The following is a 24,416-nucleotide window of genomic DNA, read 5'->3' on the forward strand; positions in this document are numbered from 1 at the left end:
AATACTAGCAAAACTGGTTAAATAAGTGCATATGTTTTGGGGTTCAAGCACTTATGTCAGCTATAAAGCTAGTATAAAGGTTTGCACCTAGATTGGGGAAGTACACCCTGCTCATACTCTGCAGAAATTCCATACATGTGAATATCCACCAGTAAGGATGCACTATTGCATTATCAAATTAAAAACTATACTAGGGAGGAAGTGACATCACTAACCTGAATAGCCATTTGAACCTCCAGCACTGAGGAACCTCAAGTAAATCTGTAGCAGTCGCCCTAATAAACCCACTTGTAAGTATGCATATTTACAGAATACCGCATAGCCAGAATATTGCCATTTTTGCATGTATGCATTTCACATATGTGAATAAATGATTAGAATACTGGCATTTACACTTAAATATAAGAAGCTTGTTATAGACTTCCCCTTGGAGCCAGAGGTTTCCCATGGTCTGCCCCAAGCTATAAGTTTATTTTAGTTTTTAATGTTATTTTTCAGTACAACCAACATACATTATAAACCAGAAATTATGTCAATCTTTAGGATAAGTTCTTCTGAAACATAGACAAATCTGTAAATTCCCCCTCCCACAGCAAAAAACAAGTGCCTTGTAGAAACACACTGCAAAATAAAACAAAGCAAGCTGCTAAAATATTATGAGTATTTCCTGCAAATCATCTATTCTCACCCAAAGACTAAAACTAACAGCCAAACTGCAGAAAAGAGGTAGCTAAAAATGTCTCCACTAAATCGTGATGCCAGACTACAAAGAGTATCCAATTTTTCTTGAACTGCTCCTTATCAAGCTTGGATACTATGGAATTACATACTAATTTTGAAAGTTTTTATAGGCTATTCTTTATAAAAAGTTTTTATTACGTTGAACTGAATTGTAGAGTGATATTTGTAATTCCCAGGATGTACCTGGCTTCTTATATGGGATCCACACTGAACCAAGAGGTAGTTGTGGAATATAAGAATGTTTTGTATTTGTATACCACCTTCTCCATCCTGGGCTTGAGGAGGAAACATAGCACATGACCTTTGAAAGCCTGCATACACTCCAGTTCTTCCAATCCACATAAACTTCCTGCCTCCTTCCAATACAAACCTCCTATTTGGGGGGAGGGGGGATGTGGCTAGCCTTCAGAACAGGTGGGTACTCACAGACCTGCTGATCCTCTCTTACTGGCAATGCTGCCATGGCACTGCCAACTTTTCACATGCTGTTGCCCTAGGCAGATGCCTAGGCTGCCTAATGGCAGGTACAGCCATGCAAGTACTTGTCTGTATGTTATTTTAATTTCCTAACCTGAACACACCCACAGAAATGCTTATTTTTATTGTATGCTATGGAACCTGTGTATATTTTTAGTCTCAACTGAGAAGAGAAATTCTTAGCCAGGTCATTTTACCCAAATATCTAGATAACTGAGTAAATGCATTTGAAAACTCTTCCTTATAAGAAGGAAAACGCTAAAATTGTTCAGTTGCACAAATCCTCTTGTACAGTATCAACAACACAGGTACCACACTATGGGGCCCTTTTTAAAAAGGTGAGGCAAGCCCACCGCAGACTTGCTGTATGCCAATTCGGCACTACCGCTGGGCTACTGCAGGAGCTTAGCAGTAGTGTCTTGCCCCCAACTGCACGCCACTTCTGGCACTCCAAAAAATATTTTAAAATTTTTTAGTGCTGGGGGCTTACCCAGCGGTATTCGGGCAGCCCGGCACGCTGTTTGGGTACCACTAGGATGGCACTGGAGCCCTTACCATCTCCTAAACAGGTAGCAGTAAGGGCTCCCCTGGGAAATGGCTGCACGGCAAGTGGTTAACTTACTGCATGGCCATTTCCTTGTTTTTTTTTTTTTTTAAAGAGTATTTTACCTGCTGTGGTAAAAGGGGGCCTCAGCGTGCAGCAAACCCACACACTGATGCTACCACAGCTTGATAAAAGGACCCCTATATAATCCAACTGTTATTAAATAAAATTGCTGCAGCCTCGTTAGCTTCTTCTGTTTCTGTAAATGCTATATGAGAACTGCACTGAACTTGGCACCAGAGCAAACATCAACATCTGATTTATCAAAGGTTTTCTCTCTGTCTGTATATATGGAAAACTATTCAATTAAGATCCATGATGCCAATAGTAAAGGGTAGACTGGTTGCAATTATTATTCCTAGTAAATGAAGCTGTGTTCATACTCACATAAACTTGGGAGCACTGAGTTTAACAATGATGAGTAATACATTATTGGTGTTATTTTAAAACAAATTGGAGATACTGCACTACAGCATCTATTTCATTAACCTCCATCTGAAAATGTTAATATTATTTGATCTTATTTCTGCTAGGTCAGTTTTCAAAATGGCAAAATGAAATGTTATGGACTGATGAGACAAAGTCAGCACGGATTTAGTGAAGGGAAGTCTTGCCTCACCAATCTAATGCATTTTTTTGAGGGGGTAAGCAAACATGTGGACAATGGGGAGCCGGTTGATATTGTATATCTGGATTTTCAGAAGGCGTTTGACAAAGTGCCGCACGAAAGACTCCTGAAGAAATTGCAGAGTCATGGAATCGGAGGTAGGGTATTATTATGGATTAAGAACTGGTTGAAAGATAGGAAGCAGAGAGTAGGATTGCGTGGCCAGTATTCTCAGTGGAGGAGGGTAGTTAGTGGGGTCCCGCAGGGGTCTGTGCTGGGTCCGTTGCTTTTTAATGTATTTATAAATGACCTAGAGATGGGAATAACTAGTGAGGTAATTAAATTCGCCGATGACACAAAATTATTCAGGGTCGTCAAGTCGCAGGAGGAATGTGAACGATTACAGGAGGACCTTGCGAGACTGGGAGAATGGGCGTGCAAGTGGCAGATGAAGTTCAATGTTGACAAGTGCAAAGTGATGCATGTGGGTAAGAGGAACCCGAATTATAGCTACGTCTTGCAAGGTTCCGCGTTAGGAGTTACGGATCAAGAAAGGGATCTGGGTGTCGTTGTCGATGATACGCTGAAACCTTCTGCTCAGTGTGCTGCTGCGGCTAGGAAAGCGAATAGAATGTTGGGTGTTATTAGGAAGGGTATGGAGTCCAGGTGTGCGGATGTTATAATGCCGTTGTATCGCTCCATGGTGCGACCGCACCTGGAGTATTGTGTTCAGTACTGGTCTCCGTATCTCAAAAAAGATATAGTAGAATTGGAAAAGGTACAGCGAAGGGCGACGAAAATGATAGTGGGGATGGGACGACTTTCCTATGAAGAGAGGCTGAGAAGGCTAGGGCTTTTCAGCTTGGAGAAGAGACGGCTGAGGGGAGATATGATAGAAGTGTATAAAATAATGAGTGGAATGGATCGGGTGGATGTGAAGCGACTGTTCACGCTATCCAAAAATACTAGGACTAGAGGGCATGAGTTGAAGCTACAGTGTGGTAAATTTAAAACGAATCGGAGAAAATTTTTCTTCACCCAACGTGTAATTAGACTCTGGAATTCGTTGCCGGAGAACGTGGTACGGGCGGTTAGCTTGACGGAGTTTAAAAAGGGGTTAGATAGATTCCTAAAGGACAAGTCCATAGACCGCTATTAAATGGACTTGGAAAAATTCCGCATTTTTAGGTATAACTTGTCTGGAATGTTTTTACGTTTGGGGAGCGTGCCAGGTGCCCTTGACCTGGATTGGCCACTGTCGGTGACAGGATGCTGGGCTAGATGGACCTTTGGTCTTTCCCAGTATGGCACTACTTATGTACTTATGTACTTATACCACAAGACCATACATTTTCTCCTTCTTACAAGTAACAGTGGGAGTTATCAATATTATTATATAGAATGTCTAATTTAGCCAGCCAGATTTTCAACATTTATTTTATTTAATTTAAGATTTCTAGTCCGCCTAGAACTAGGCGGATCACAAATCAACATACATAATAAAAAAGGCAAAAAGACAGTAACGGGCACTGGAGTATGCAATATTCAAAAAAGTAACAGACAAGATCAATCCCATGCATGTTCAAACAAATATGTCTTTAGCAATTCACTAAATTGAGCTCTACTGCTACACAGTCTCAAGTAACCTGGTAACATGTTCCAGATTTGTGGACTCTCTATTGAGAATGCAGTACTCCTTTTATTAGTTATACTACTACAGTTTGCAGTTTCTTGTTCATCAAAAACTTCACATTTTCACACCACAAAGATCAAACAGGTCAATGTTCCTGAATTACATCTTTAAGGTATTGAGGAATACAGTCAGAATACAGTGCTCGGTGTATCAACTCTACTACCTTGTACTGTACCCGAGCATGAACTGGCAACCACTGCAAAGAGTGTAAGATTGGAGATGTATGCTCAAACCTAGACACACCCGCCAACAATCGGGCATAAGAATTGTGTATCACCTAGACATCCAACTGAAAATGAGCTGGTATCTAAGCAGACAAAATGTGGTCAGTTAGAATTAGATTGATCAAATTACCCATTGCATTTCTTCTTTCAAAACTGGGCCATCGGAAGGTGCTGGGTACTAAGAGCCTTGTTTACTAAGTCGAGCTGTAGGCACGCTATCGTTTTTAGAGTGTGCTAATGCTAGAGACAGCCATAGGAATATATGGGTGTCTCTAGCGTTAGTGCATGCTAAATTTTAGACTGCACTAAAAATGGTAGTATGCCTCAGTAAACAGGGCCCTAACTGTGCACATACATTTCAGCTTGCTCTTAACGCAACAACTGGCTTTCAAAATGAAAGCCTCATGCAGACCCTCCTCCCACCCTCTTACCAAACTCTGCCCTGATTGCACCCTTCTCTTGGTGGGTAAAATTATTTATGCTGTAAATTACACAGGTACTTTTATGGAGTGAGTCGTTTGGACATTTTTCAGTGGGGTTTTTCCCCTAGGTAAACAGATGTTATACTTGTAGAAAAATACTTTCAAATTTGCCCTCCCAAATCCTTGCTAATGGACTATATATTTTGAAGTAATGAAAAAATGACACTTTTCAAAACCATTATGTAATGTGTTTTCACTTGGGAAAATAACTCTCCAAACTACACATCACATTACATGACATTTGATCTCACCGAGTTTTATTCATCAGGTCTGCTCCACGTGCTTTATAATAATCTAAATTTTGCTGGAACTGATAATTCACTGGTCTTGGATTTTTCTGTGAAAAAATAATCACAAATCTGATATCAAAATCTAAAATAAATCAGCAAAATAATTTAAAATGATGCACATAAAATTAAATATGTTTACATTGCAATGCTTACTAAAAAAATATGCCATTTTTATCATTTGGCCCACCCAAGCCCACCTGTGGCTATGCCACTGTTATCAATCCTAAACACATACTTCTTCCTTAAATTGTTAAATGCAAGCAAGCAGATTCAATTCCTTATTCAAACCCAAGGGCTCTGCGGTACCCAAATCAAAATCATCTGTTGTTCCAATTTTATCAGGATATTATTCACATCACCTTCTCCTCATGGGGCTGCTTTCATATCATAAAAAACCTAAAATCCTCAAATATTCCACCAACAGTTTTTCCAAACCTTTCCCTGTGGTGTTCAATAATGCTTTTATTTAGTGCACGTTTTGTCTTTCTGACATAAAATAATGTACATGGGCAGTAACATGTATACAAAGAGCAAAAAGGAGGAAAAGCAAAAAAACCTCACATAACTGTGAACAGCAAAACAAAAGAGTGGGGCGAATCCAAGGAGGATGTCAAAATATGTACAAAAACAAACAAACAAAAAACCTTTATTGTAAAAAGTCTTAGAAACGACTCTTTTAGGATGTCAAAATGTGTAAAAATCTTTTGGTAAAAATCTTTATTGACTTTTTACCATAAAGATTTTCACACATTTTGACATCCTAAAAGAGTCGTTTCTAAGACTTTTTACAATAAAGGTTTTTTGTTTGTCATTTCTATGACTTTTTACAATAACGGTTTTCTTTTAAATATTTTGACATTTTCCTTGGATCCGCCTCACTCTTTTGTTTTGCAGTAACACACATACCCCACTTTTTCAGTTCTACAATTTGAAAAATGTTTACGAACAATCCTTTTCCTGGTTACAGGTGGAACTCCACCACAAATGACAGAATCGGTCCAGAGGATCGCTTCTAAAATTGTTAGTGTTCTTTATCATAAAGCATATGGAGACAGAATTAAAAATCTCAATATGCATACTTTGGAAAAAAAAGATAGTAGAGGGGAGATATAATAAATTTAAATGCATTTGAAACACAGGAGGCAAACTTCTTTTAATTGAAAAAAGGCTCTGGGTCATAGAATGAAAGTGGAAGGAGGTAAATGTATGTTTCCTTATATTACTTTAGGAGTCTGTTACAGAAAGGGTGGAGGATGCATGCAATAGCCTCCCAGGGAAGGTGGTGAAGTATAAGAGCTATATCTGAATTCAAGAGTAAGCACAGAGGATCTCTGTGGAAGAGGAAGGGATTGTAGAACCTGGTAGTTGGTATGGGTGAGCAGACTGGATAAGCTGCATGGTCTTTACGTGTCATCATTTTTTGTTTCTAGTATGTATTTATGCTGCTTTCTAAGGGGCCTTTTTTCAAAGGCACGTTAGGTGCTACATGCACCTAAATGCGACTACCGCCAGGCTACCGCGTCCCCTGGTGGAAATTTTAGATTTGGAACGCCCATAACACCTGGACGATTTATTTATTTCCTCCCACGCAAGCCTTTTCTGGCAGTAATTGGCAGTTGGCATGTGCTGACCAGTCACCGCACGTGTAGCGCGTGAGCCCTTACCGCTAGATCAATGGGTGGTGTTAAGGGCTCAGGCCACTTTTGGACACGCGCCGATTTCAGTTTTACTGCATGCCCTTTTGCAGTCCCATTTAAAAAAAAGCCCCTTTTTGCAGACGCAATAAAAACTGGCCCGGAGTGTCCCCAATACATGTGCCTACACTACCACAGGCCACATTTTACCCCAGCTTACTAAAAGGACCTCTAAGTAACTTATTAGATATTTATAATGATAAACAGGAAAAACACATATATAAAATATAACCACTAGATGGCATACAAAACCTTGTTTTTTCAAATCACCAGCTATTGGTGCTTCCTGTATTTAAAGCATGGTAGGACTTGTAACACATAACAATAATCTGGATTGAGAAAAAAAATTTACAAAGGCATATTTGATGATATGCACTTACTCTCCTTAAAACATTACAATTTCTTTTCAAGACAATTTCTTTATAAATGCTGAAAAGGTCAAACTGTGGTTGAGCTGCAGAACTCCTGAAAACACTTGGGTTCGTGATCTGTTTGTAATGCTGCAGACTGACTATGAACGTTGAAGCGATACATTTGGGCTTGGGGGAACAACACAAATTCACCTCTGGGGTAAACCTTACTGTTAGTCGAGTAGCACTGAAAATTTCAGTTGCAGCAAAGGATTTCTTATGGCTCTCGAATAACTGGCAAAATGAAATAATCAAAACAATGGTGATGGGGTGAGGACAGAAAATAAGATTAAAAGATAAGTACCTGCCAAAAGCCAGTGCCTCAAAGCTATACATTTATATATGTGAGCCTTAACCTGTGCTCATCAGAAATTGCTCAAGAAATTATCCAAACTCTGCATGTTATAATAAAATTCAGTGAACGTACACTTTGTTCTTTGTAAATAATATTTTAAAAAGACAAAATTTCATACAATATTGGATATATGGGAAATATCAGGGTACTTTTATTTTAATCTTTTAGTTCATACACTTTATTAAATTTGCTGTATGAATTAATACAAAAACAAACATGGAAATTCTACAAGCTTGCACCTAGAGCTATGCACCACTTATGCATGTCAAAGATAACATTTTTGCATTTAAGTGCACTAGGTACTATTCTATAAAGTAGCGACTAAGTGCTATGGTATAAAACTCCAAGAGGGGCATAAACATGGGAAGTGCATAGCTGGACCAGGGGTGTGGCACCAAATAGTGTACATAATTTATAGAATACTATCACTTACATATGTTACTTGGCACACTTAGGTGTGACAATTTACATCTGCCACTGATATGCCATAAAGAGACGTGCCTAAGTTTTGGCATTCCAGTAGTGCCAAGTTATAGAATTGCCTCCATAGACAACAAATCATACAATGCTATAAGAACAAACCTTAAAGAAACTTCAGACCGCTCAAAACACGGTAACTTGGCTTATATTTGGTAAAACGTGATTTGAAAGCGCAAAACCCCTCCGCGAAAAACTACACTGACTCCCAATCAAAGAACGCATCACCTTCAAAATCTGCACCCTGGTTCACAAAGAGGGGCATAATCGAACGCAAATGCCTATCTCCATGGGCGTTTATCTCCGAGAACGGGTCCGTGAAGGGGCGGGCCGAACCATATTTTCGAAAAAATGGATGTTTTTGAGCTGGGCATTTGTTTTTTTTAGCGATAATGGAAACTAAAAATGCCCAGCTCAAAAACGTCCTAATCTGAGCCATTTGGTCGTGGGAGGGGCCAGGATTGGTAGTACACTGGCCCCCCTGATATGCCAGGACACCAACTGGGCACCCTAGGTCAGTGCGGTGGATTTCAGAAAAAGCTCCCACATGCATAGCTCCCTTACCACGGGTGCTGAGCTCCCAACCCCCCTCCCCCAAAACCCACTACCCACAAATGTACAACACTACCATAGCTCTTAGGGGTGAAGGGGGCACCTACATGTGGGTACAGTGAGTTTTGGAGGCCTCCCATTTACCAGCACAAGTGTTACAGGTGTGGGGGGGGGGGGGGGATGGGCCTGGGTCCACCTGGCTGAAGTGCACTGCGGTACCCACTAAAAGTGCTCCAGGGACCTGCATACATGCAGGCCTCTAGGACTTGTTGCTGCTGTATAACATTGGCACAGCAGTTGACACCTGAAGACTAATCTCTCCGAAAATGTCCTTTATTGGAATAAGCACGTTTACTCACAGTTAACTGCACAGGTTGTGCCCCACTGGCAACGAGTCTCCCTGGTACTGAGATGAGCAGTAGGTCAGAGCTGGCAGAATGCTGTACAATGCCCTCTTTCAGCCACATTCAAGGTAAGAACTAAGTTGTCTAACGTGGCTAACACAGGAAAGGGAACTAAAACTGGCTTACAAAAATGGCCACTACCGCATGGACTACAACAGGAAACACAACAGGGCGCACTCTGACCCAGTAGGCAGGAGGGAAAGCACCATGGGAGAAGAGCCTACCAACTACCAACATCGTGAGACTGTAACACAAGCTAATGAAATCACGGAGCCCAATACCCTATACCCACCACAATGCAATGCTGATGTGACCCTGTAGTGCACCTGAGAGCCACATCTGACCCAGGGAAAGGCTGTGAGAGGATCGAACACAATCTGCTGTCATGGAGGTGGGTATGGCATTTGAGGCTGGCATACAGGCTGGGAAAAAAGTTTTTAAAGTGGGGTTTTTGGTGGGAGGGGGTTAGTGACCACTGGGGGAGTCCGGGGACGTCATCCCCGATTCCCTCCAGTGGTCATCTGGGCAGTTGGGGCACTTTTTTGGGACTTGTTTGTGAAAAAAAAAGGGTCCAAAAAAAGTGACCCAAAATCGCGGTAAAAACGCCTTTTTTTTCGATTATCAGCTACAGACGCCCATCTCTCCTCGGCTGATAACCACGCCCCAGTCCCACCTCCGACACGCCCCCGTCAACTTTATTCGTTTCCGCAACGGAGTGCAGCTGGAAACGCCCAAAATCGGCTTTCGATTGTACCGATTTGGGTGCCTTTGCGAGAAAAGCGCCCATCTCCCGATTTGGGTCGAAATATAGGCGTTTTTCTCTTTCGATTATAAGCTGGAAAATCATCTACGGAGAAGCCCTGAGTTACATGATAGACTTGATCGACTTACCAATTAGAAATACATCCGAATCAACACGATCTTATCTAAATCTGCACTACCCAAGCTGCAAAGGACTTAAATACAAAACAACTTACGCATCTAGTTTTTCCTACACAAGCACACAACTGTGAACGCATTACCAAAAGCCTTGAAAACGACGTACGACCACCTAAACTTCCGGAAAGCGCTAAAAACCAACTTGTTTAAAAAGGCATACCCTACCGATCCAACTTAAATGCCTAATCTCTGCAACACAACCAAACTAAAGCACGTAATGGACATAACACAACTCTTCCGTTCTCCGATTCCCTAATGTGGCTGTGCCACATGAACTTGATCTTACCACAACATCACCCTGTATTTGTTCACACCAGAGCCTGCAAAGGCCTCTCCGGTACTATGTAAGCCACATTGAGCCTACAAATAGGTGGGGAAAATGTGGGATACAAATGTAACAAATAAATAAATAAGCAAAACTATAACAAACAACCATGGGGAACCTTACAACACATCAAAGAAAATAGGAGGGCTGTTTTAGCATTAACTAAGTGTCATCCCAGTTGGCCTTTGAACACCTTATCCTGTGAAAGATCTTTAATCGGTTTCCGTATCATCATAGTGCTCTTGAACTTCTGTGTTTTCTCTGCAGCTTTCAGTTCATACTTAAAAGTCAAATAAACTATATTTCACCAAAAAGGATACAGTATGGAGAAGATTGGACTGCTTCCAGTGGATTAACATCATTTGGATAGGCAAGGAAACCAAAATGTTAAGTAACTTCATATTGGGCTGCATAAGTCAGCCTCAACTCATAGCAATCTAAACAATATGATCTTCACTTAACAATTGTTGATTGTGGAGAATACCTTAAAACTGGTTCCATACATTGTTCCAAAAAATGTGCAACAATGGACATTCATATATCATATGAGTCAGAGTATCTATGCCCCTGGAATAGTGCTAACAAGTAGGTGTACCCAATAGTCCTGCCTTTCACAATTTCATTATTGTCCAGAGGACCCAGTACATCCAAAATAAGATTCTGTTTGAGGGTTGTGGGCACAGTAATCCTGTTGGCACGGCTCCAAACAATAGAATCTGCTGCATTTGGAGTGTTCCCCCCCCCCCCCCCCCCAGGTCTTAATGAAACTGCCAGCGGTCAGGTGCAGTTTATTGCAAAGGACTTTGTAAAAGCTATAACACACCTTTCAGTCAGTATAGTAGTACAGAGATTAAATCAGCTATGTGATTAAAGGCTTTATGCTTAATATCACTTTGAGGTGTATTTTCAAAACACGTAGACTTACAAAGTTACATAGAAACCTATGGAACTTTGTAAGTCTAAGTGCTTTGAAAATGAACCCCTTTGTCTAAAACAGTACATTAATTACAACCACTTGAAGTATTGTAACTATAGAATGTTAAACCTCTGTGTTAGGTCAAAGAAGGGCAAAACTTGATTCTGTTTTATTAGGCGGCCTAAGGTCCAGACATCTGCTGTTTGTCACTAATGTAAAATGATAGCTTTATTACTTATCTTAATTCTAAGATTATTCCAAGGACACAACGCTACTTTTTCTCAGTATGTATTCTCAGTTGTGTCATCCAACATATTTAAAGCTGCAACAGTGTATGAGCTGTCTCAAACCATGACTTTTAATAGTATCAGAAAGACAGAGGAGAGGAATAAGATTCATCCTAGCTTGTTTCAGTTTTCGCCACACAGAGTTTAAGAGAGTAGATACAACTGGGTCAAGCCAGTAAACGCCACAGTGAAACAGGAAACCAATGTGATATAAATAAAAATCTGGAAATCTCACACCACCTAATTTTCTGAAAGCGCTTAATTTTTTCATACCCATTTGAGGATGTTTCCAAAACAAAAAGGACAAATTAGTGCTTTTATAGAACATTTTTGGATAAATTCAAGAAGAATTCCCAAGATTATTTGGTTCTTAAGTATTATCTTAAAAGCTTTAATATGATCCTACCAAGAAAGAGTTAATGGAGATCATTTCTGCATGACCTTCACTATATCCAATATTCATTGTTTGTTCAATTCCATGCAATAGTATACCCAAATATTTCATTTGAACAGTCCACAAGATTGGTTTGCATATTCCTTGGCTTGTTTATAGTTGTTCACTGGCATGCATTCTGACTTGGTCCAGTTGATTTTATATCCAGAAATGTGAGAAAATTGACTGAATTTGAAAGTTGAAGAATTTGGAAGAGCGATAAGTCTTCTGCATATGCGACAAGTTTAAAGGTTAAAGCAGTAAACCTTAGACCCTATATGAGCTTCTTGGCCTGTATCACTATTAAAAGAGGCTCTAGTGCAATATGAAGAGAAGTGAAGGATAGTGAGGAGATGGGGCACATCTGTTAGGTGTTGGTTCTGAGAGGGAATAGCTAATAATAAGCCTCAAAGACAGGCTGGCATAAAGGACCTGAACCCAAGTTAATAATGTTGAGGAAAACTCAAACCAGCTGATAGGGCCATTGTACAGTGGGGGAAATAAGTATTTGATCCCTTGCTGATTTTGTAAGTTTGCCCACTGACAAAGACATGAGCAGCCCATAATTGAAGGGTAGGTTATTGGTAACAGTGAGAGATAGCACATCACAAATTAAATCCGGAAAATCACATTGTGGAAAGTATATGAATTTATTTGCATTCTGCAGAGGGAAATAAGTATTTGATCCCCCACCAACCAGTAAGAGATCTGGCCCCTACAGACCAGGTAGATGCTCCAAATCAACTCGTTACCTGCATGACAGACAGCTGTCGGCAATGGTCACCTGTATGAAAGACACCTGTCCACAGACTCAGTGAATCAGTCAGACTCTAACCTCTACAAAATGGCCAAGAGCAAGGAGCTGTCTAAGGATGTCAGGGACAAGACCATACACCTGCACAAGGCTGGAATGGGCTACAAAACCATCAGTAAGACGCTGGGCGAGAAGGAGACAACTGTTGGTGCCATAGTAAGAAAATGGAAGAAGTACAAAATGACTGTCAATCGACAAAGATCTGGGGCTCCACGCAAAATCTCACCTCGTGGGGTATCCTTGATCATGAGGAAGGTTAGAAATCAGCCTACAACTACAAGGGGGGAACTTGTCAATGATCTCAAGGCAGCTGGGACCACTGTCACCACGAAAACCATTGGTAACACATTACGACATAACGGATTGCAATCCTGCAGTGCCCGCAAGGTCCCCCTGCTCCGGAAGGCACATGTGACGGCCCGTCTGAAGTTTGCCAGTGAACACCTGGATGATGCCGAGAGTGATTGGGAGAAGGTGCTGTGGTCAGATGAGACAAAAATTGAGCTCTTTGGCATGAACTCAACTCGCCGTGTTTGGAGGAAGAGAAATGCTGCCTATGACCCAAAGAACACCGTCCCCACTGTCAAGCATGGAGGCGGAAATGTTATGTTTTGGGGGTGTTTCTCTGCTAAGGGCACAGGACTACTTCACCGCATCAATGGGAGAATGGATGGGGCCATGTACCGTACAATTCTGAGTGACAACCTCCTTCCCTCCGCCAGGGCCTTAAAAATGGGTCGTGGCTGGGTCTTCCAGCACGACAATGACCCAAAACATACAGCCAAGGCAACAAAGGAGTGGCTCAGGAAGAAGCACATTAGGGTCATGGAGTGGCCTAGCCAGTCACCAGACCTTAATCCCATTGAAAACTTATGGAGGGAGCTGAAGCTGCGAGTTGCCAAGCGACAGCCCAGAACTCTTAATGATTTAGAGATGATCTGCAAAGAGGAGTGGACCAAAATTCCTCCTGACATGTGTGCAAACCTCATCATCAACTACAGAAGACGTCTGACCGCTGTGCTTGCCAACAAGGGTTTTGCCACCAAGTATTAGGTCTTGTTTGCCAGAGGGATCAAATACTTATTTCCCTCTGCAGAATGCAAATAAATTCATATACTTTCCACAATGTGATTTTCCGGATTTAATTTGTGATGTGCTATCTCTCACTGTTACCAATAACCTACCCTTCAATTATGGGCTGCTCATGTCTTTGTCAGTGGGCAAACTTACAAAATCAGCAAGGGATCAAATACTTATTTCCCCCACTGTATGTAATCAAATGCTTTCTCTGCATCCATTGAGACTGCAACACATGGAGACTGAAATGATTTGAGTCCACAGATTATGAAATATTCTAATGTTGTCACTCATAAGTCTACTGGAAATGCATCCAAGCTGATCAGTATGTAGAATGTGTGTGTGTGTGTGTGTGTGTGTGTGTGTGAGGGGGGTTATATTCAGCCTGGCAGCCAACAAACACCTCAATAATTTTGAATCTTCAGTATAAAAGCAATCAGGACTTCAGTAAAGGCAACTGAGTCTTCACAGTAATCATGAAGACTGACATAAAACTGTAGTAGTTTTGGGGCTAATTCCTGTATAAACTGTATATAATACTCAGCGGCAAATCCATCTGATCCAGGTACTTTATTCACTGCCACAGAATTAACAGCTTGTATTACTTCATGAAGAGTGATAGGTGCATCTCATAGCAAACTATTGGTCTGATAGCAAAGGATGCGGCTTCTCAAAAAAAGCGAATGATACATACCTGTAGCAGGTGTTCTCCGAGGACAGCAGGCTGATTGTTCTCACGAGTGGATTTAAGAAGTGTGGTCGGTGCGGCCGGCATATCTCGCAGACCGACACTCACGCTTGATGCCTCCAGTGCCTCGGGCCGGAGCACGATACCAAGACGTGCACCTTGTGTCTCGGTTTACGGAAACGGACACAGGTGGTGAGGCAAGTTCTGCGGGACCGTCTTTTTGGAACTTGCGCCGGCCCCTCGACGTCGACGGCATCGGTGTCGACGGCCGGATCTTCGGTACCGGTACCGATGTCCACGAAATCGGCACCGACGGCACCGACCCCCAGTAGCACAGGTTCCGTTGGCCCACTGGTCTTCCGGAGATGGCAGGGGTGAGCGGCCGCGTAGGCAATCGGCCCCGGTCACTCCCTCTACCCAGGGCCATCAGGACCGAACCCTGTCGGACCCGATCCCTCGAGGCCGAGGGGGATCTACCTCCTCCTCTTCGGTACCGCCGAGCGCCGATGACGGGCACCGGAAGAAAGCTAAAAAGCACCGTCATCGGTTGCCTACGGCGCGCATGTGGCTACCAGCTCCGGCTCCAAAGATGACTCGACGCCGAGGAAGCGGCAGCGCCGGGAGGAGCGTTCCCCCTCGGTGGTAGAGGTATCGCTACGTCAGGGCACGGGTACTTCGATGCAGTCTCCTGGACCCGAGCAGATTCTGGCACCGGCACCTCCACCGGCCCCCTCGCCTTTCCCGACAGCGGGCCTTGACGAGTACCTCTGGGCCATCCTTCCGGGGATCCTGGAAGGGCTGATGCGCCAGACTGTGCCGGCGCTGGGGGTGCTTGCGCCCCCGGCGCCGTTGATGGAGGCGCCGGCGTGCTCTAGCCCGGTGCCGAGGCCTTCGACGCCGACGCCGCTTGCGGCGCCGGTCTCGACCGCCACGCAGGTGGAGTCCCCGTCGACGTCGATGGAGGTAGCTTCATCCCTGCCGGAACGGGAGTCCACCGCTCGACGCCGCCACCGAGGACTCGGTGCCTCGAAGTCGAGCCGGGCCCGGTTGAGGTCTGAGCTACAGGAGCTCATGTCCGACACCGAGGAAGAGGCCTCGTGGGGGGAGGAGGAGGACCCCAGATATTTCTCCTCAGAGGAGTCTGTGGGCCTTCCCTCCGACCCCACTCCTTCACCGGAGAGAAAGCTCTCGCCACCTGAGAGCCTCTCCTTTGCCTCCTTTGTCAGGGATATGTCTATCTGCATTCCCTTTCCCGTGGTCTCTGTGGATGAGCCGAGGGCCGAGATGCTCGAGGTCCTCGACTATCCATCACCACCTAGAGAGTCCTCCACGGTACTGTTGCACAATGTCCTCAAAGAGACACTGCTTCGGAACTGGTTGAGACCTTTATCTAATCCCACCATCCCCAAGAAAGCGGAGTCCCAATACAGGATCCACTCAGACCCAGAGTTAATGCGGCCCCAATTGCCTCATGACTCGGCGGTCGTGGACTCTGCTCTCAAGAGGGCACGGAGTTCGAGGGATACCGCTTCGGCGCCCCCGGGGCGGGAGTCTCGCACTCTGGACTCGTTTGGGAGGAAGGCCTACCAATCTTCAATGCTCGTGACCCGCATCCAATCCTACCAGCTCTACACGAGCATACACATGCGGAATAATGTGAAGCAACTGGCGGACCTGGTCGACAAGCTCCCCCCGGAGCAGTCCAGGCCTTTTCAGGAGGTGGTCAGGCAGCTGAAGGCGTGCAGAAAGTCCCTGTCCAGGGGTATTTATGACACCTGTGATGTGGCATCTCGAGCTGCGGCCCAAGGTATAGTGATGCGCAGACTCTCATGGCTGCGTGCCTCTGACCTGGACAACTGCACCCAGCAGCGGCTGGCTGATGTCCCTTGCCGGGGGGATAATATTTTCGGCGAGAAGGTCGAGCAGTTGGTGGACCAACTACATCAGCGGGAAACCACCCTCGACAAGCTCTCCCACCGGGCGCCTTCAGCATCCACCTCTGCAGGTGGACGTTTTTCCCGGGCCTGGCAGGCTGCGCCCTACGCCTACAACAAGCGTAGGTACACCCAGCCGGCCCGAAGGCCTCATCAGGCACAGGGACAGTCCCAGCGCGCTTGTTCCAGCGTGGGGCTGCCGTGGACGTCAACTCAGTCGTGAGAACAAGCCGCATGCTTGTCCTCGGAGAATGTATGATACGTGTCAGGGGTTACAATGGATTCAGACTTAAACAGACCAGAATAAAACTGAGCAAAAAGGTCTGCTGTGGGTACACAACCATTAAGATGTCTGATAGCCATTATGGTGCAATGATAGTTGCGGAAATGAAGGTATCAAGCAAGTGGGCAACTTGCTTTGTTTTGGCCTACATAATTATTGGTTTTCTGCTCAAAAACCTCTAATATTCTTGTACTTCAATTGCATTATGGGTAAAGAATTTGAAGCATAAACATATTATTGAAAATATTAAGAATTTGGATTCCTAGCAATAATATGTTTATGCTTCAATCTGGAGATTTCTAATTCTGTGGCTCTAAGTTCTTCTCGCTCCTACTATTTTGCAAAGCGCCTGTGGGAAGATTTTGTAGACTGCTTAGGTTAGAAGAGGAGAGCTAGAACCTGATCCATTCCTAGTAAAAAAAAATAAAAAGTCTGAAGAATAAAACTGCATTTGTTGTATAAAATCTAGGTCCACAAGGGGTTGATTATTAAACCTCCAGGCTGCTGTCGTCCTTGGAGAAGTCCTAAGTGTGGGTGTTAAACTATAGCTGCATGGTCTGAAATCAAAATGGGTTTAATTTCCATATGGAGAACTTGGCACATACTGGAATTTGATATATTAATCTAATCTAGAGTATATATTGTGCTAAGCAGTTTAAGTTAGGATAATCTTTTTGAAATTTTACTTAAACTACATAACTATATGGATAGTGGCTTAATGAAGCTGCAGACATTTACACCTGCTTGGGATCAGGCATATATGTTCATGAATAAAGTATGCACGTACATGCATATTTTAAAATGCATGTACATTGTGATTCTTGTCCGTGTTCCAGCCAAACTCCTCCCCTGACACATGTCTACCTGCTGGTGGTGAAACAGGACAAACCTTCTTGCAGCCACACATACTTTTATGCATATAAATTTTATATGGCAATTTTATAAGGATTTTTATGCAAATAAAAAAGCTTGTACTTGACAAAAATTCTTTATACAATTAACTCCTAAATAACATTGCAGATAATTCCAACCCCTGAAATACCCCCATAGAAATGGGAATCTACACTGATATGTCTTCACAAAAATGTATCTGTACATGCTGGTCAGAAACTAAAGACTCAAAGCATGCCATTCTTCTCCTCTGATCCCATACAAACATTGCTGATCTAATAAAGTAGTGTACCTCACAGTACTAAAAATGCAACGTGATAATACTCAAACCTTTCCAACTCACATAAAAGCGCATTGAAGGTAGATACTAATAATGATTCTGTCCCATGCAATACCCTAAATCCATATAAATGGGTATCACATCTAGCAAATTTGAGAAGGAAACCCTTTAACATTACTTTCTATTCAATAGCTTGACTCAAAAAGGGTAAAGTTCAACACTGGCAGGGAGTTGGATGTATCATCAAGCTTTGATACTAGTGATCATTCAATATTACTGTCAAGGGTGAAGGATCACCGAATTGTTTTAATCCATTTCAGGTCAGGTTCAACAAGTAGGATTGGTGAGACACTACTGGGCTCATTTTCGAAAGAGAAGGACGTCCATCTTTCGACATAAATTGGAACATGGGCGTCCTTCTCACAGGGTCGTAGAAAATCAGTACAATCGAAAGCCGATTTTGGATGCCCTCAACTGCACTAAGTCGCAGGGACAGCCAAAGTTCAAGGGGGCTTGTTGGAGGCGTAGCGAAGGAAGGATTTGGGCGTGTCTAACACTTGGACATCCTCAACCCATAATCGAAAGAAACAAGGACGTCCCTGACGAACACTTGGACGACTTTACCTGGTCGTGTTTTTCTTACGACCAAGACACAAAAAGGTGCCGAACTGACCAGATGACCACCGGAGAGAATCGGTGATGACCTCCCCTTACTACCCCAGTGGTCACTAACCCCTCCCACCCTCAAAAAATCTTTAAAAATATTTTGTGCCAGCGTCTATGCCAGCCTCAGATGTCATACTCAGGTTCATCACAGCAGTATGCAGGTACCTGGAGCAGTTTTAGTGGGTGCAGTGCACTTCAGGCAGGCGGACCCAGGCCCATCCCCCCCTACCTATTACGTTTGTGGAGGAAACAGCGAGCCCTCCATAACCCACCAGAAACCCACTGTACCCACATCTAGGTGCCCCCCTTCACCCATAAGGGCTATGGTAATGGTGTACAGTTGTGGGTAGTGGGTTTTGGGGGGGGGGGTTGGGGGGCTCAGCACACAAGGTAAGGGAGCTATGTACCTGGAAACAATTTATGAAGTCCACTGCAGTGCCCCCCAGGGTGCCCAGTTGGTGTCCTGGCATGTCAGGGGGACCAGTGCACTACAAATGCTGAGATGGATGTCCTTGGTTTCGATTATGCTCATATTAGCCCTCTCCTCGTCACTTCACTGGCTTCCTATCCATTTCCGCATACAGTTCAAACTCCTCTTATTGACCTATAAGTGCATTCACTCTGCAGCTCCACAGTACCTCTCCACTCCTCCCCGGGAACTCCATTCACTGGGTAAATCTCTCTCATCTGCACCCTTCTCCTCCACTGCTAACTCCAGACTCTGTTCCTTTTATCTTGCTGCACCATATGCCTGGAATAGACTTCTTGAGGCGGTACGTCAAGCTCCATCTCTGGCCATCTTCAAATCTAAGCTAAAAGCCCACCTTTTTGATGCTGCTTTTAACTCCTAACCCTTATTCACTTGTTCAGAACCCTTATTTTATGATCCTCACTTTAATATTCCCTTATCTTGTTTGTCCTGTTTATCTGTCCTAATTAGATTGTAAGCTCTGTCGAGCAGGGACTGTCTCTTCATGTTCAAGTGTACAGTGCTGCGTACGTCTAGTAGCGCTATAGAAATGATAAGTAGTAGTAGTAGTAGGATGTCCGTTTCGATTATGCCCCTACATGAGGGGCATTGTCAAACGAAACGTCTAAATCAGAATTTGGATGTTTTACAAAGGCGTCCAAATTCCAAACAGGAAAGAAAGTCATTTTTGAAAACGATAGATGTCTATCTTTTGTGTTCGAAAATACTATGGACATCCTGTGATTTAGACATCCTTTTTTTGCTCCATTTTCGAACAAAAGACGTCCAAATGCAAGACATCCGAAACAGAGGAGTGGCTTAATGGATAGTGCAGCGGGCTTTGATCCTGGTAACATGGGTTCAATTCCCACTGCTGCTTCTTGTGTCTCAGGGCAAGTCAAATGCACAAGGGGCATTTTTGGATATGACATTTAAGTCTGAATTTGGACGCTTTTTGTAAAATGTCTAAAATCAGAACAGGAAAGGTCATTTTCTACAAAAAAAAGTCTATCTTTTCCTTTTGAAAATGCTGTTTGGAAAAATGTTTTGTGATTTGGATGTTTTATTTTTTGGTCCATTTTCAAACAAATACATCCAAATGCAAAACGTACAAAATACACAAGAACATCCACAATAAAGTGAAACCATTCACATGTTCTAAGTGTGGTGAAAAGTTTGGTTGTAATGTAAATCTCAAAGTGCACCAGAAAGTCCACAAGGGAGTGAAACCATTTACATGTCCCGAGTGTGGTAAAAGCTTTGGCTGGAAAGAAAGCCTCACATGGCTTTAGAGAATCCACACAGGGATGAAACCGTTTACATGCACTGAGGAGGTAAAAGCTTCAGCTGCATTGGGACAGGTAATTAGGGAATGTACACTCTTGCTATGAAGTATGGAAAAATAGTACTCTGGTATTTAGATATATGTAATGAGACCTCCTTTTCATCTATAGATCTGAATTCAAAGCCCAAATCTAATTATAAACAATAAACACAAGGCTCAGATGTTATAAAAAAAAAAACAGAAAGCTTGGCATTAGGTAGAATAGTGGAAAAATGACATCCCAGGAAAGCAATAGGGCATCATTAGGGGCACTGCAGTGGACTTTATAAATTGCTCCCAGGTACACATCTCACCATTGCTCCCTTACCTTGTCTGCTGAGCCACCCAAAACCCACTACTTCCAACAGTACACCACTACCATAGTCCTTACAGGTGAAGGGAGCACCAATATGTGGGTACAGTGGGTTATTGGTGGGTTTTGGAGGGCTCACAATTTCCTCCACAAGTTTAACAAGTAGGGGGAGATAGAAGCCTGGGTCCACCTATCTGCAATGCACTGCACCACTACTAGACTACTCCAGGGACATGCATGCTATTCTAATTGACCTGAGTATAACATCTGAGGCTGGCAAGTAATATTTTTAATCACAATTTTTTTGGGTGGGAGGGGGATAGTGACCACTGGGGGAGTAAGGGGAGGTGATCCCAGAGTCCTCCAGTGGTCATCTGGTCATTTGGGGCATCTCTTGTGTGGAGTAGAGGAGTAGCCTAGTGGTTAGTCCAGCAGACTTTGATCCTGGGGAAGTGGGTTCAATTCTTACTGCAGCTATTCGCTATAAAAACAGGTCTAGCTCAAAATGTCTAAATTTTAGTCTTAACGCCTTTGTTTTGTTCCATTATTGCTGAAAGACGTCCATGACTTAGGAATGTCCAAGTCCCGCCTTGAACATGCCCCTGGCACGCCCCCTTGAGATTTGGACGTCCTTCTGATGGACTTCAGAGAAAGACATCCAAAAAGAGGTTTCGATAATACTGATTTGGACGTTTCTGCAAGATAAACGTCCAAATGCTGACATGTCACTTTTTGGATGTCTATCTCTTTTGAAAATGAGCCTGATTATAGCTGAAGTAAGAGCACCATAAGATTAAGCTTTGGTATTGATCTGCAATCTCTTTGTGAGGATCTATCAGCTCATGATGATGCAAACTTTCTCCCTTCCTGCTCAAATCTTATTCTGTGACTGTGCTGACTGCAACAACAGACTACATACAAGCTGTACGAAATGGAAGATAGCTAACAATCTGGATTTTTAAAGACTGAGGATTTATGGGTTGATGAGTCCTTTACTGCAGTTGTTCCAACATGTTGCTTATTCAAGATATGAAGCTACCTATTTCATCTGAAGTTCAAACTTTTGGTGTATTATTCAATTCCCGGTTATCCCCAAAAAGAGCAGTAATGAAGGACAACATATTTTAAACTTCAGATTTGTGAAGGTTTAAGCTACTTCTGGAAATTAAGAGCTTTGGTCTGTTTTGCAATCATTTTTTGTATGCACCACTAATTTTTGAAATTCACTGTATCTCAGCTTGACTGACTCCTAAATAACAGAGGAGTTTTATGACAGGGTACCAAGGTTAAGTGGGCTGGAAAGTGCCTATTGTAACTTACAAGATGCTAGAGAAAATCCTGTATTTACTCCTACATTGCAGTCACAGAAACTATGGAGCTCACTTTCAAAAGAGAAAAATGTCCGAAAAGTGTCATAAAGCACCATTTGGATGAATTTCTTCTCAAAATGTCCAAATCGGTATTTCAGAAACCTGTTTTGCAAATGACTATCTATGCAGTTTGTCTGCAGTGGGTCCAAATCACAAGAGGGCATTTTGATGGCAGGATTAGGGCAGGCTTAATGCGTGCCTAACACTTGGACGTTTTACAGCCATATTGGAACAAAACAAAAATGTTCAGGGCGAAAATCTGTTTAGTCTGCATCTGTTTTTATAATGAATAAGGCACAAAAAGGTGCCCTAAATGACCAGATGACTACTGGAGGGAATCAGGGATGACCCCCCCTTACTCCTCCAGTGGTCAATGACCCCCCCTCCCACTCCCCAAAAATGTGAATAAAATAGTACTTGACAGCCTCAGATGTTATAGCCAGGTCCAGTTGAGCAGCATGCAGGTCCCTGGAGTAGTGTAGTGGTGGGTGAAGTGCACTGTAGGCAGGCGGACCCAGGCCTATACCTCCCCCTACTTGTTACACTTGTGGGGGGAAACTGTGAGCCCTCCTAAACTCACTAAAAAAAACACTGTACTCACATATAGGTGACCCCTTCACCCATAAGGGCTATTGTAGTGGTGTACAGTTGGGGGGTAGTGGGTTTGGGTGAGTTTTGGAGGGCTCAGCAGACAACATAAGGGAGCAACAATGAGATGTGTACCTGGCAACATTTATATTAAGTCCACAGCAGTGTCCCATAGCTCTCCTGGGATGTCTGGGGTACCAGTATACTAAAAATACAGGCCCCTCCTACATTCCAATGGCCTGTTTTTCTACATTTTTCACTTGTATGTTTTTTGTTTCTGAAAATGAATTGAAAATATAAACGTATAGAACACAAAACCTTGTTATAAATGATATTTTCGAAAAAAAAGATAGACATTTTGAAGTTTTGAAAATGGCCATATTTCCTATTCAGATTTTGGACGTTTAGCACAAAACGTCCAAAGTCTGACTTAGACATCATATTGAAAATGGCCCTCATTTTATGCTTGAGTAGGCGTAAATATCTGTGTGTAAAGCATGTGCATACATTTAAGCATTTCATAATGAACATATGAACTTTGCAATTCCTTCTCTGCTGTATTCAGACTGTGCCCCAGCTGTGCCTACAGTAGTAGTATGCACATGCATGCAATTGTGCATACTTTTACACCCAGTACAACTTTATAAGAGCCATTCTACATATGATATGTCTATTGCCCCATATATGCGAAAATGGTTATAAAAATTACCTCCAAAAAGTCTTACACAGCTCACATAGAATGCTATTGCATGTTTATTGATTGGCTGCCAGCATTCTGAATGCATCACTCCTTATCTATGTTCATTACTTTCCCTTATACATTGTAGCTCTTTTTTTTTTTTTTAAGTCCTGAGAGGTTTTTGTATTGCTATTTTCTGCTTTCAGTTTTTCTGAAAGAATCTTCAGGCATGGGAGGCTGTTGGACCTTAGAGGACTTCTGAAAACAGAAAAACTGAAAGCAGAAAATAGCAACACAAAGTCCCTGAGGAAGCCACATTAAGGTGAAACGGTGGTGCCGTTGGACAAAAGCTAAGTGTTGCCTTATACTTGTTGGCGCTTTCGATTAAGTCTTTTGTTAAATTACAGTCAGCACTTCAATGCTATTTTTTGAAACACAGCATTTATACACATAAAAACAAGGAGAATTTTGAACCCCCATGAAAGAAACTATCAACGGCCACTACCAGGCACGTTGTAAACCTAGGATGTTATGTCCAATAGGTTCTGAGGGGTTCTCTCCTTTTTACAAAAATTTACATAAAGCAGACTAAAAATACTAAGAATTTAAAAGAATATATCAGTGGATTAGCCATTGTTTCTGGTGTTATTTCTTTGTTTAGTATAGATTTACCGTATGTTGCACCAGTTTTCCTGCACTATTTTCATTTTAGTGTTGACACTAAGATCTTCTCAAGGACTATCACTAACCACACCCTCTCCAAAAGACAGTACATGATGTGATACCTGCAAGCGAACCTTCTCTGGAGTAGCCCCAACACTCTGGAATGCACTGCCTGAAAGGCTCTGCTTAACACTATCTCTACTTCAGGAAGCAGGTGAAAGCTTGGCTTTTCAACCAGGCCTTTAATGGAAGAAGTAACATACTTGTTAGTCTCACTCATATACATACACACACAAGGAGTGACACGGGCTGCACATAACTGCAGCAGGACATGTTTGTCCACTCCTAACCTAGCTGAGATAATATTTAACCATTTCTCTGACCTTACGTGCACCTTTTGTTAAATTACTTTCTAACTCTTCTTACTCTCTTACCTATCTATATGTTTCATCTTTGCTTATATCCTT

General features: G+C 42.8%; 1 protein-coding gene across 1 annotated transcript in view; it reads right to left on the reverse strand.

Moving 5' to 3' along the window:
* The window catches only part of TBC1D5 (TBC1 domain family member 5), a 1,081,936-nt gene that overhangs the window by 129,162 nt on the left and 928,358 nt on the right, over positions 1 to 24,416 (reverse strand). The window contains 1 exon segment of the mRNA XM_030202651.1: positions 5,080 to 5,165. Coding sequence (XP_030058511.1) covers positions 5,080 to 5,165 — 86 coding nt within the window.

This window comes from Microcaecilia unicolor, chromosome 1, assembly GCF_901765095.1.
Source record: "Microcaecilia unicolor chromosome 1, aMicUni1.1, whole genome shotgun sequence".
Lineage (NCBI taxonomy): Eukaryota > Metazoa > Chordata > Amphibia > Gymnophiona > Siphonopidae > Microcaecilia > Microcaecilia unicolor.